The 13,202-nt window shown below is 55.3% G+C and overlaps 1 protein-coding gene and 1 long non-coding RNA gene across 3 annotated transcripts; one reads left to right on the top strand and one right to left on the bottom strand.

Annotated features, from left to right (window-relative positions):
• Positions 1-1,069: 1,069 nt before the first annotated feature.
• On the bottom strand, positions 1,070-1,323 carry LOC120959687 (uncharacterized). Its single transcript, XR_005752233.2, has 2 exons — positions 1,212-1,323; positions 1,070-1,150 (listed from the first exon to the last, which is right to left on the bottom strand). It is a non-coding gene; the product is annotated as an uncharacterized LOC120959687 (long non-coding RNA).
• Positions 1,324-1,431: 108 nt separating this feature from the next.
• On the top strand, positions 1,432-12,369 carry LOC120959686 (microtubule-associated serine/threonine-protein kinase 2). Of its 2 annotated transcripts, XM_049610426.1 has the most exons (3): positions 1,432-1,541; positions 1,831-8,809; positions 8,894-12,369. In XM_049610426.1, the coding sequence occupies exons 2-3, from the start codon at positions 1,921-1,923 to the stop codon at positions 8,908-8,910; spliced, it is 6,906 nt and encodes a 2,301-aa protein (XP_049466383.1). In that variant the 5' UTR covers positions 1,432-1,541; positions 1,831-1,920; the 3' UTR covers positions 8,911-12,369. The 2 variants fall into 2 exon arrangements, with proteins under 2 accessions (XP_049466383.1, XP_040239210.2); XM_040383276.2 differs by having other exon boundaries at positions 1,831-12,369.
• Positions 12,370-13,202: the final 833 nt, after the last annotated feature.

The raw sequence follows: 13,202 nt of genomic DNA, 5'->3' as shown, positions 1-13,202 counted from the left end.
ACACAATGTACAGAGTGTTGTATATTGTGGAATATATTCATATCGCAAAGAAAGTCATCCACACATGGAGAAGGAGGAGAGGCGTGCCTGTTTTTTTTGTGCTCCGATCCGTCTGGGTTTGTGTGTTCCGTCAGCTGATCCGACCCGTGCCATGACCCTCCCCGGCATGTGGAGGCTGATGAATGGCTCCAAAAATGGGAACAAAGAAAGAAGCATCAGACCCCCTCCATTCCTCCCTCCCTGTGTTCATACGCTTCCCCTTATCTTCGGTCAAGGAGATTAGCCCGAAGAGAAACGATAGAAAGCGAACACGTGCGTCCATTAGATGAGGTGTGTGTTTGAGCTTTATCGAAGCCCCCCCGAAAAGGTTTCGATTGCTCTGTACTCTCGCAGAGGGGGGGGGTTGGCGATGTTCATTTGTTCGAGATGGTGGGTCAGAGAGATACGGATCGCTTTACAGAGGAGCAGCCCACAAAGGAGCGTATCTTAAACATCCGGTTACGTGTGTGCTGCTCGATCGGAACTGAGTTTTGTTTGTGTGTTCGATGAATAATCCGTGGCAACACCGAAGCACAGGCAGCACAGAACACAAAACATGATCGCCAAGCGTTACCTTCACCTCGCGCGAGGTAAGCCACTACGGGTAGAGGGCCGTCCGAGTGGCAACATCAAGGACCCAGATCGGTCTGATGTGCGTGTGTCGGAAGGTAGCAAAAGCCTCCAGGGGGTAGTAGGGAATGACATGCCGGTGTCGACGGCTAGCTCAAAGGCACACACACACAGAAACGGACTGTGTACCCCAGTACAACCATATCAAAACCGTTCGAATGCAATTGCAGTTTGCCTTTCGTTATCTAATAAAACGTGTTTCCGCTTGTCGTCGCTCTGCTGTTGTTGCTGCTGCTGCGTCTTATCGGCCTGTACAGCCGAACGACAAACAAACGGGTACACGCTGATTCCACCACCAGCCCGGGCTACTAATGAACTTTTATTACCGCATTTACCGGTTTTTTTTTTTCTTCTCTATAATCATTTAATATGTGTTTTTTCTCTCTCTCTCTCTCTCCCTTCTCGGGGTTTCCTTTCTCTCCCTCGACAGCACGATGAAGACGGCGCCGAACATGGACAGTTGTCAACCGAGCCTCGTCACCTAAGGGTAGCCGAAATTTTTAGCGTGCGTTATTATCACAGCCCAGCGCATCGCTGCTTACCTCACCGCAAGGTTCGAAACGGGGTGGTAATTTCACATACACTCCCTATCCCGCTCTCTCTCCTCTACACACTCTGGAACTGGAAAGTCAGCGAAGAGTGCATTTTGCTGGTCTGATTTCAACTTCTGAAGAAGGCGTGAGCGAGAAAAGGTGTACGCCAGGTGATAAGAAGCGAAGAACGTAGCTGCACGAATCGATAGTGTGTTTGGGTGCGCGTGAGACAGCGTGACTTCAACGACAAACGGACGAGCTGCTGGGACGAATACACTGCGCTGCGTACAGGAACCACCGGACGAGTCAAACCGGCAAGATGGTGTTATCTTAGAACAGGTTAGTGCACGTCCAGCCGTGAACTTTGGGAAGAAATTCTAAATCCCATTTCACCTTGACAAAGGCAGGGCACAAAAACACAAACACAAAATATAAAGCATTTGTGACCTTACGGGCAAAGAAAGAAGGGACCGGTTCAAGGCAATGCCCTCACCCTGCCGGTGTCTATGTCAACGAACGTGCCACGTCCTCCCTTTTTTCCAACGCTTATCGATCGATTCCCTCTCGCTCTGGTAACGCTTTCCTGATAACCATTTGTTTCCCTCCCGCTTTGCGTTTCGCTTTCCAGATTTGCCTGATAACATCCCGGAACCTCCCGAGTGCGCGAGCGGTGCACCCCAGCGCGGGCGAACGACGAACATCAGCCAACACAGCAGAAATGAGTCAGAAGACATCGACGAGCGGTGCTGGTGCAGGGGTTGGTGGTGGCAAAAATAAGACTGCGCCTTCCTCCACCGTCAGTCACAAACAGTCGAGCGAAGGGGCAACTTCAGCGGCCACCACACCGTCGACCGATGGCACGACCCGCACCAAGTCGGCGCATTCCTCGGTGCGCTCGCTAAACTTTGACGATCCGGAGCTGCTGCTGCCGATGGCTGGGTCGGCCACCACCGGACGCAAAGCTGGAACCGAACCGTCCGCCACCATCGCAGCGAAGGAACGAAGCAACAGCAGCGCCCCCATAGGGACGAAGTCACTGGCCGCCGGGACGATTGTGTCCGCGTCGAAGCCACCGCACTCGAAGCAGCCGCCCCACCAGGAGGAGCAAACGAGGGCGGGCGGAGCGGGTGGCACTAGCCCCAACAGTCAGCCGCCGGTGATAGGCAGCCCGGGCAAGATGGGCGTGAAAAAGCTCATCCCACAGCAGGCTGTCGCGCTGCAGAAGCAGGAGCAGCAGGAGCCGGCGAGCCCGCCGTCGGTCGACCGCAAGACGACGTTCATGAAGGCATCGTCCGTGCCGGCTCCGGCGTCCGGCTTTGGCGTCGGTGCGCCCGTCGCATGCTCTTCGCCGCTCAGCGCCAAGGTACCGCCGTCGGCCAGCGTTTCCCCCCATCATGGGCCGCCCGTGTCGCCCCAGCCATTGAACGCGCCTGTGATAACGACGACCGTCGGTGGCGCCTCGCCAACCACCGCGACGACGGGCGCGTGCGCCGCCGTCGTGATGCGCACCTCGTCCGGCTCGAGCCTGCACAAGTCGGCCTCGTACCGGAAGTCGTCCTACAAACCGCAACACTCGCACTCGCTGCGCTACTCCGGCAGTGGCAGCGACATCTCGAACCTGGTGCGCGTGCGCAACTCCACGCTGGGCAATTCCGCCCCGACGCTGTCGCTCAGCGCGAAGGAGAACGGTGGCTTCGGGCTGGGGGCGCTCGGTGGCGGCGGTGCGTTCTTCGCCGGCCAGAAGCGTCCCAACTCGTCCGCCTCGTCGTCGTCGGCGGCCGCGGCCGCCAGGAGTGCGGCCGTCGCCCGCCACCGGCTCAGCTTCGTCGCGAACATTTCGCCCCGATCTCACTCGCCCATTCCCGCCAGCCCGATCGACAGCCCGCGCATCAACTCGCCCAGTATTATGCAGTTCCCGTTCATGCCGATCAAGCGCATCGCGTCGACGGCGGCATCGAAGAGCTGCGACAGCCGGCGCTGGTCGGTCGCGTCGCTGCCGTCCAGCGGGTACGTGACCACGCCCGGCAGCTCCAACATTTCCTCGCAGTGCTCGAGCCAGGAGCGGCTGCACCAGTTCCCGGCCGTGCCGACCAACGACGATCTGCAGCTGCTGTCGCTGCACTTCTCCTCGAACGACAGCAATCCGGGGCTGGGGGAGGCGCGGACGCATCACAGCCATCTGCATCATCACCATCTGCATCATCACCAGCACCACGGGTACGGGCAGCCGCAGCACCATCATCCGCACCATCCGATGGTGGGCCCAGCGCACCATCACGCTCTCCAGCAGGCGCAGCAGCAGGCGCATCTGCATCACCATCATCATCATTCCCTGCCGGCTGGTGGCGCCGGTACACATCAACACCCGCTGGCGATGGGCCCGCCACCCTCCTCGATCTCACCACAGGCGGGCGGCAGCGGTTCGCTCTACCACCAGCAACCGCTCAGCCTGCAGGCGCACGTGGGCTACGGGCCGGGGCCTAATGCGCCCACCGGTCCGCCGCTGGCGTCCCATCAGCAGCACTGCGCGCTGAAATCCTCCGTAGGATCGTCCGGCTCGGGCAGCTGCGGTAGCGGCGGCCCGCCCACCAGCACCAAGGACGAGCTGAACAACTTCTGCGGCTGCCGGTCGCCCATCCATCGACCGCGGTCGCGCAGCCTCAGCAGCCCGAGCCACTCGCCGATCACGGACAGCGAAATCTCCATCATGAACACGTTCTACAAGGAGCGCTTCCCGAAGGCAACGCAGCAGATGGAGGAGCGGCTGAGCCACTTCATCAACGAGAACAAAACCATCGTCCACGACAGTGCGCGCAACTCGCAGCCGATCGTGCGGTTCGTGCACCACCAGGTGCTGGAGATGGCGCGCGACTGTCTGCACAAGTCGCACGCGAAGCTGATCACCTCGCGCTACTTCTACGAGATGAGCGAAAACCTCGAGCGGCTGCTGATGGAGACGCGCGAAAAGTCGCCCGAGGCGGCGCCGGAGATAACGGGCGTGATCAAGAAGCTGCTGCTGATCATTTCCCGCCCGGCCCGGCTGCTCGAGTGCCTCGAGTTCGATCCGGAAGAGTTCTACCGGCTGCTGGAGGTGGCCGAGGGGCAGGCGAAGGTGACGCAGGGCATCAAGGCGGACATTCCACAGTACATCATCCAGAAGCTGGGCCTGAACCGGGATCCGATCGCGGAGCTGCAGGAAGAGCTGAACATCGAGACGGCCTCGCTCAACTCGAGCGTTAACTGTGCCGATCTGGAGGAGGAGGCCGAGCAGGAGGAGCTCGTTGATAGGCGTTCGCGGCTGCGCAGCAATCGGGCGGTAGTGCGGGCGGACGATAGCGAGCTGGCCGATGCAAACTCATCGATCGCAAGCGATCGAACGTCGCGCGCCGGCGATGAAATGACGTGCTCGACGCCGAAAGGGTCCGGCTCGTCCAGCTCGGCGGGCAATAGCGCTGCCAGCAGCACCAGCAATGTGCTCAACAACAACAACAACAGTAGCACTGCTGATGTGGCAGGAAATGCCCCGGTGGGAGCTGCCAACTCTTCGGCCGGCCCGACGGCGGGCACCGTCGGCAAAAGCTTCAAGGCACGCTCGAACAGCGCGGTGCCGAACGAGAAAGACTTTGACATCCTCAAGCTGATCTCGAACGGTGCGTACGGTGCGGTCTATCTGGTGAAGCACAAGCAAACCCGCCAGCGGTTCGCGATGAAGAAGATCAACAAGAACAGCCTGATGCTGCGCAACCAGGTCGAGCAGGTGTTCGCCGAGCGGGACATACTCAGCTTCGCCGACAACCCGTTCGTCGTCAGCATGTACTGCTCGTTCGAGACGAAGAAGCACCTCTGCCTGGTGATGGAGTACGTGGAGGGGGGCGACTGCGCGACGCTGCTGAAAAATCTGGGCCCGCTGCCGTCCGACATGGCGCGCTTCTACTTCGCCGAGACGGTGCTGGCGGTCGAGTATCTGCACAGCTACGGCATCGTGCATCGGGATCTGAAGCCGGACAATCTGCTGATCACCGCGCTCGGGCACATCAAGCTGACCGATTTCGGGCTGTCCAAGATGGGGCTGATGTCGCTGGCGACGAACCTGTACGAGGGCTACCTGGACAGCGAGACGCGCCAGTTCTCGGACAAGCAGGTGTTTGGGACGCCGGAGTACATTGCGCCCGAGGTGATCCTGCGCCAGGGGTACGGCAAACCGGTCGACTGGTGGTCGATGGGCATCATACTGTACGAGTTTCTGATCGGCTGCGTGCCGTTCTTTGGCGAAACGCCCGAGGAGCTGTTCGCGCACACGGTCAACGACGACATCGAGTGGCCGGACGGGGACGACTGGCCGCTGCAGGAGGAGGCGAAGGATCTGATCACGGCGCTGCTGCAGCAGAACCCGCGCGACCGGCTCGGGACGGGCGGGGCGCACGAGGTGAAGGAGCACTGCTACTTTTACGGGCTCGATTGGAACAACCTGCTGCGGCAGAAGGCGGAGTTTGTGCCGCAGCTGGACAATGAGGAGGACACGAGTTACTTCGATACGCGCGTGGATCGGTACAATCACGAGATCTGCGGGGACGATACGGACGAGATGGAGGACTCGCCGCTGTTCGGGTCGTTCAGCTCGTACTCGCCGCAGTATCGCAAGCAGCACAGCCTGTCGCAGGCGTCGATCGGGTCGAGCGGCAACTTTGGCGGCAGCACGGGCAGCCGGCTGAGCGGTGGAGTGGAATGCGCGGCGCCAATTGTGCCCGTGACGGTAACGGTAGCGGCGAGTGTGGCCGTCGTACCAACACCAGCAGCTCCGTCCGCTTCATCGTCCGGTTCGTCCGTGCCGGATGCAATTGCACGTGACGCTGGTACGATTGTTACGGTGACCGGTGCGTGCAGTGTCACCACCACACCGCCCACAGCGACCGTTTCTTCCGCCACCGTCAAACCGACGATCGCACCGGCGGTGGAACCATCGAGCGGGCCGCCACCCACCATCACCACACCCTCGACGCTGGTGAAACCGCAGCAGCTGCCCAGCCTGTTCGAGGACGGGTACGACACGGCCCATGCGCGCCCGAACGACATCAGCAAGCTGATCATTACGCCCGAGCTGCGCAAGTTCAACATCAACCCGTCGCGGTACAAGATGCCCTCCACGCCCGATCTCGACTATCTGCCCGAGCTGGCCACGCCGGACCGGGAAGACTTCCTGGCGCATCACGGGATCAGCCTGCGCCCGGCCGCTGTCAACCTGAGCGCGATGCGCGGCGCCCCGGGCACGCCGGAAACGCCGGACACGAACAAGCGGTTCAGCGACTTCTACCCGCTGTCCTCGCTGAAGCAGCTCAGCACGCCGGAATCGTCCCAGACGGACAGCGATGACGTGTCGCCGCAGATACAGCGCAAGCGCAAGATCGTGCACAACCGCATCCTGCCCAAGTTTTCCATCTCGATCGAGGACGACCAGAGCGGGCACGAGACGTCCTCGTCGACGCCGTCCCAGATCGTCACCTCGTCGCCGTCGAGCTCGCTGCACAACCTGAGTGGCGGCACGGCCTCGCGCCACATCGTTAAGTCCGCGTCGGCCCTCGGGCTGTCGCTGATGACGTCGAGCGATGATTCGTCGTCTGCGGTGACGACGGCGGTGGGCCGCTCGCTGGCGGGCAGCATGGCAATGGCGGGCAGCCGCAACGCGACCGGCACGACCGCGTCGAATCTGTCCTCGTCGTCCGGCTGCAGCACGGGCGGTGTCGCCTCGTCCACGATGCACTCGGCCGGCAACTGCTCCAGCACGGCCAGCTCGCGCGACACCTCCCCCTGCCGGGAGCTGAGCCCGCTGGTGACGAACCTGAAGCCGCCGCTGATCATCAAGCGTGGTCCACGCGGGTTCGGCTTTACCGTGCACACGATACGGGTGTACTACGGCGACACGGACTTCTACACGATGCACCATCTGGTGATGGCGGTCGACGAGGGCAGCCCGGCGTTCGAGGCCGGTCTGCGGCCGGCCGATCTGATCACGCACGTGAACGGGGAAGCCGTCCAGGGGCTGTACCACACGCAGGTGCTGCAGCTGCTGCTGAGCGGCTCGGAGCTGGTCAGCCTGCGGGCGACGCCGCTGGAGCACACGAGCATCCAGACGGGCGGCCGGAAGCGCGAACCGTGGCAGAGCAAGTTTGCGAAAAAGTCGACCCACAGCCGGCGCAAGCAGAAGAAGGACAACGAGAAGAAGCGCAAGGCGTCGCTGTTCCGGCGCATCAGCAGCAAGCGGGCGAGCGCCGAGATGCAGCAGATGGTGGCCGGCATCCAGTCGCCGACGTCGGTGGTGCCGCCGAGCCGCAGCTTCCAGTCGCTCGCCCGCTTCCAGGGCAGCCAGCCGAACCTGCTGCAGCCGGGGCTGGTGGGACCGGTCGGGGGGGTGGTCGGTGCGCCCGTGCCCGGGGCCGGTGCCTTACCCCAGTCGCCGGTCGGTCCGCTGCCCCAGTCCAGCCTGGCCGGCGGGACGGGCAGCTCGCCGGTGAATCGGCTCATCCTGTCGCCCCTCAACTCGGCCGGCACGCTCTACAATCCGACGCTTCCCTCGCCGGGCTCACCGAGCACGTCCGCTCCGAGCACACCGACCGGCAGCGTCGGCAGCGGTGGTGGTGGTGCTGGTGGTGGTGGTCCGTACAATGACGGGGCCCCACTGTACCAGCGCCCCTCGACGCTGCACGTCCTCAAGCACAAGCTGCACTCGTCGCCCTGCGCCAGCAACAAGGCGCTCCATTCGGCAGCGGCCGCCGGCGGTCGCCCCTCGAACCGGCGGAAATCGGCCGACCACATGCCGCTGTCGCCGCTGGCCCGCACCCCCAGCCCGTCGCCGCTGCCCGCCTCACCGACGCGCTCGTCCAGCCCGGTGGTGCATCCGCTCGGTGCGTCCAACACGACACAATCGTACAGCCCGGGCGGACTGCCCACCGCCGCAGCCCTCTCCGCGACCGGACTGCCGTCCGCCGTCGTGCCCGGTATCGTTACCGGCGGCATTGGCGGGTCGCCGACGCCGCCCACGAAGAAGGGGTTCCCGCGGGCCAAGACGGCCGAACCGAGCTCGCCGCTGCTGCGACGCGCCCTCTCTCCCGACCGTCTCCATCCGCGCAGTGCAGCCGAAAGCAAGTGCGTCCTGTCGCCGCTCTGCTGCAACACGTCGCTCAAGACGACGCCGCGCACGGTGGCCGGCATTTGGCGCTCGAACCAAAACTCAACCATCACGACCGCTGCTGGCAGTGCAGCGGGTGGCGGTGTGCAGCAGCTGACATCGTCCACGGTAGCGCCGGAGTCTTCCGGCGGGTTGGCGTCCGCCGCGAACAGCGTCAACAACAATCCACAACCGACTGTGGCAACGACGACGGGAGGTGATTTGAAGACATCGAAGAATTCCACCGGCGGGAAAGCAACACAGCAGCAGCAGCAGCAACAGCAGGGAACGTTGGCGAAGGAGGATCTAAGCACTAAGCAGCAGCCAGCGCTCTCGTCCGCGGACAAGCTAATCCCACTGATGGAAAAGATGGCGATAAAGGAGGGCGAACCGTCCGGCAATGTGGCGGTGGCCAGCATCAACAATAACGGTGGCGGTGGCGTCGGTAAGAAAGCGAAGGAGTAAGATGGCCCATGCGAAGGAGGAGGTAACACACGACACGACAACGCTATTATTATTATCATTTTAGAGCCACCAAGAGCGTGAGAAGGAGAGTGAGAGAGCTTTTTCTTTTAATTTCAAGTTAACGTTTGGCTGCCACCACTGTTTTGGGGTTACGGTTTGGCCAATGTTGTGAGCTTTTTCGGTGGAGCTCTCGAAGGTTGAAGGAGAAGTTAGGTCCTGAGCAGGGACGATACATTGTGTGATCGATCGCGGCTTTGCGTGTATGTATATTTTAATTCTGATAGCCCCTAGAGGTGTGGAAGGTGTCCCACAGACCTGCCCTCTCCCTTTCCCCTCACCCTTTAGCATCTGTTATGTTTAACATCATGTTTAAGCGATACTGGTTAGTTGTTAGTTTCGCGGCATCATCGTCATTATTATTATTATTATTATTATTATTATCATTGTGGTTTAATTATTATTTTGTGCGTAAGAATCCATGCTATTATCGCGACACACCGTTTTTTTACATTTACTCCCGTGTTTTTCTTACTATCTCTTTCTCCGCTCAATTTATTTTTTATTGCAACTCAACTTGATTTCATCCGGCAATGCGGAAACAAATATAACAAAAACAAAAAACACAAAAACGAAACGATTATGCTAAACACAAACGAAAATTAGTGGTTTGGAGAGAGAGCGAGTTGGATCAACTAAGAAATAGACGGGGTCGGGGAATGACTAAAGCTACTAACGCCTCTCTCTCTCTCTCCCCCACACGCGTTTATCACTGTTTAAAGCGGAGGAGAGGGAAACTAAGCCACTACACTCCCCGTATTTTTGATCGATAAACGTAATCGAATGCGGAACTTATCGTGCGAAAAGTGCACAATCTTATACTGTGTGTGATATTCTTGATTTTGAAGGTAGCAGTCGGGAGAAAACAGTCAGAAACAGTCGAATCAATAAACAAAAATCAGTAGAACGTAATGTCTAAAACTCGATATATATGCATGTGTGTGTGTGTGTGTGTGGAGCAGAGTTGTGCGCAGAGACGAGTAGCGGGGACGCGTTAGTGGAGGTGAAAAGTACATTTGGAAAGAAAAGCAACGCGTCAACCGGATATGCAATGTTTGTACTAGAGAGAGAGATGGTAGCTCAAGATGTATGCTAAAGCAAGTCAGCAAAGCCGTTTTGTAGCCTCTCCCTTCCCCCGTTGTAGTGGACGCGTTGCTGTATCCGTTCGGGAAAGTACAGCTCCTCAATCAATAACCATCAGCGCGTTAATTAATCGGAGTTGTGATGTGAATCGGATTGTGTAAGCGAATGTGATGCATTTGCCTCGCTTTAGGGTTCTTGCGTACGTTGTCGACAGGCTCTCGCGTTAGCGCCCAGCATAATTGTAGATAGTGAGGAGTGGTAGCAACGATGGATAGAGACGGCATGCAGTAGCATGTTGCTGCAGCTCGTACTTGCACCGCACCAATGAGATGTGTAGTATGTGTTGGCTAGTCTCTCTTTATTCAAATGATGTTTTATATTTCCCCTTTTTGAACAGGGGGAACAAAAGCTCCCGCTCAGTAATAGATGTTTTGCCCTTTTTCCATTCTAAAGCGCGTTTGACTTGACTAATAATTTTAAATCCCAGTTTTTGCTCTTTCTTTTCATCAAGTTGTGCTTCACCTTAATGTTCCATAAACAAGCAACAATTTGCCGAATTCAAGTAAGATACTGTTGTAACCACTACTATAAAATACACAATGAAAAAAGAAGAAGAACAAACCCAACCACACTTGCAATAATAATAACTCTAACGTTTGTCCTCGATGTGAAACTTTAAACAAAGCAGCACAGTAGAAATCCTTGCAGAGAGAAAGTATAATAGCAACGGGCGAGATGATAATATTACCAGCAAACCAGAGCAGAATTAACAATACACAACCTATATACCTATTGACAACAAAATAGTGCAATATTAGTGCTGGCAAGATAGAGGATAAAGCACGCCGCTTGTTACAGGAGAGTTCAGAGAGAAATAAGATGGAGTATTAGTTTGCAACAAGAAAACACACACACACAGAAGAGTAGTTAAACGCATTGTTCACAGGACAGAAACACTTACCTTACACCTTTTTCCCCTCCGGTTGATGAAATCTCGCTCCACGGAAGTGAAATGTTTGTATTTAATGGTTTCCTTCAGATGTTTCACGCATAAATGTGCTACATTGCAAATATTGATATTGTTGAGATTGATTGATTGTTTAGAGTTTTTGAGGCAAATTGCGGGCGGCTCTGCGATCGGGTGGTGAGGGCGGATATTTATGAAGGGAGAAGCGGATGTAGCGAAAATGTAAAGTAGAAACAAATAAGAGACGGCAAACACACAGAGAGGGCGCTGTGGAGAGAAGAAGAGTAAAGGACATATTTAGTCAAATAATAATTAGAAGGACACCGAACAGGAATAGGAAAACAGGAAAACAGGAGAGCGGGAAATTTAAGGGAATATCGTTTTTGTGATCTTTATGTAAATGTAAATGCTTCGAGAGTGGATCTGATCAGTTTCCTTTCTCGGATTTCGTACACCCCGTTTTGTGATGATCCGTTCATGTGTCCGTGTGTGTGTGTGAGTGTGTGTGAAAGGATAATTGCGTGTGCATGTGTGTGTGTGCGTTTAATTTGTATAATTTCCCGTTGTAAATATTGCTTTGTTTCACTTAAAAGAAGCGATCCGATAGGAAAGAGAGAGAGAGAGAGAGAAGATGAAAAAGCGAAAACACACGCAAACCCCAGGATAGTTTATAATTATAACCAGATATAGCAACACAATCTTGTTGTAGCTTGTAGCAGATTTTGTTGCAAATCTGTCTAATGCTTCTCAAATTCGTCACCGCCCCTCCCCTTCAAAACGTTTGCCTTAATGGTTCCTTTTTTTTTTGTTTGCATTTGCAAAACGAATGCTCCAGGACAGGGCAGGTATGCTTCTAAGCGTCTAAGGCAAATAAAACGGTTGCAAAACAGTGCAAAAGTAGCGTCGTCGTGCACAGGACCTAAAGAACCGAAAGGTTGCAAAGGAAATTGCAAGTGCAGGAGGAAGCTGAAAATGTAAAACAGGGCAAACAATGAAGCTTCCACTGGCAATGAACTGACATGGAGCTGCGTATTTTTCCCCCTTTATTCGCATTCAACGCGCCTTTAACGCAAAGATGTACGCAAAGTAAACGCAATCCCTTATTGGTGTTTTATTGGTGTGAGAGGAGACACAAAACAAACGAGCTCAGAATGAAGTGAAAGCGACTTTTTCCTTCTAAATTAGAAGAATGAAGGGGGGAAAAAATAATGTACTGAGAAGCAAAACAATGCACTGAAAACAATGTAAATCGAAGAGCAAACTTATTAAGTGTACACACCACCACCACCACCACCACGACTTTCCCCTTCTCCAAATGACAAGGCTGGCCGAAGGGCTGGACCGCAGATTTGAATTACCAATACACAACCTATACTTATCAATGTTGCCTGCAGTGTGGCGAATAAATGAAATACAAAAATTAAACAAAAAAAACTGTGCAAATGTAGTAGTGAACGACTTTATGCTCAAGTTTTGGAAGAAAGAAATGTGGAACGTTTTGTTGTCGAACATTGGTCCCAGATCATCTACTTCTGTTGTCGGGTGAGTAAACAAAGGCCTGCTGGAAAAAAAACACCGGATTTTATTGCATAGTTTGGGCTTATTTTTATATAAATCGTTGGAAATAATCCGATGGAAAAGATTTTCTTGCAAAATATCTTATCTCTTTAGTCAGTTTGATCATATATTTATTATTTTAAGCAGTTAACTTATTTTTTATATTTTTAAAACTGTTTATAAACTGTTAAACTGTGTACAAGATTCACTTCCCAACCCAAAAGCACCCCCATAGCATCATATTTAATTTTCTCCCCTTTTTTATTTTCACTTCAGAACGCACAACAACCGAGAAAGTGAGAAACGAACGACGAGCGAGATTTAATTCGAAATTATTATTTAACAATTTGACACGGCAAGCGGATTACCCCTTGCCCTGTCCCCTGGTTGGACACTATTGTCTTACAGCACCGAGCAGCGTACCGTTCTGTACTTTCGTGATACCAGGAATAGGATTACCGGAAAGGATATGCGGCTGGCATATCGGCATGATGATTAAATTGCAGAAAATGAAATCCCCCATGCGAGCGAGACGGAGTACTGACCGTCGACGACGTTCACAGAACGGTCGAACCATCGGTAAGGTCTGCTTGAAGTCGTTAGACGGCGCACACTGTTGCACTCGCTGTACAGCAGTAAGCAACAGCGCTGTGGCACCGTATGGCTTCCAGTCGTCGTAATCATTGCTAAGGATCAGCACTAATATCGC

This window comes from Anopheles coluzzii, chromosome 3 (assembly GCF_943734685.1).
Source record: "Anopheles coluzzii chromosome 3, AcolN3, whole genome shotgun sequence".
Classification (NCBI taxonomy): Eukaryota; Metazoa; Arthropoda; class Insecta; order Diptera; family Culicidae; genus Anopheles; species Anopheles coluzzii.
This window is presented reverse-complemented; position numbering and strand designations above follow the sequence as displayed.

Coding starts and splice junctions, on each gene's coding strand:
- LOC120959686 (XM_040383276.2), top strand. CDS start 1,921: ATGAGTCAGAAGACATCGACGAGCGGTGCTGGTGCAGGGGTTGGTGGT.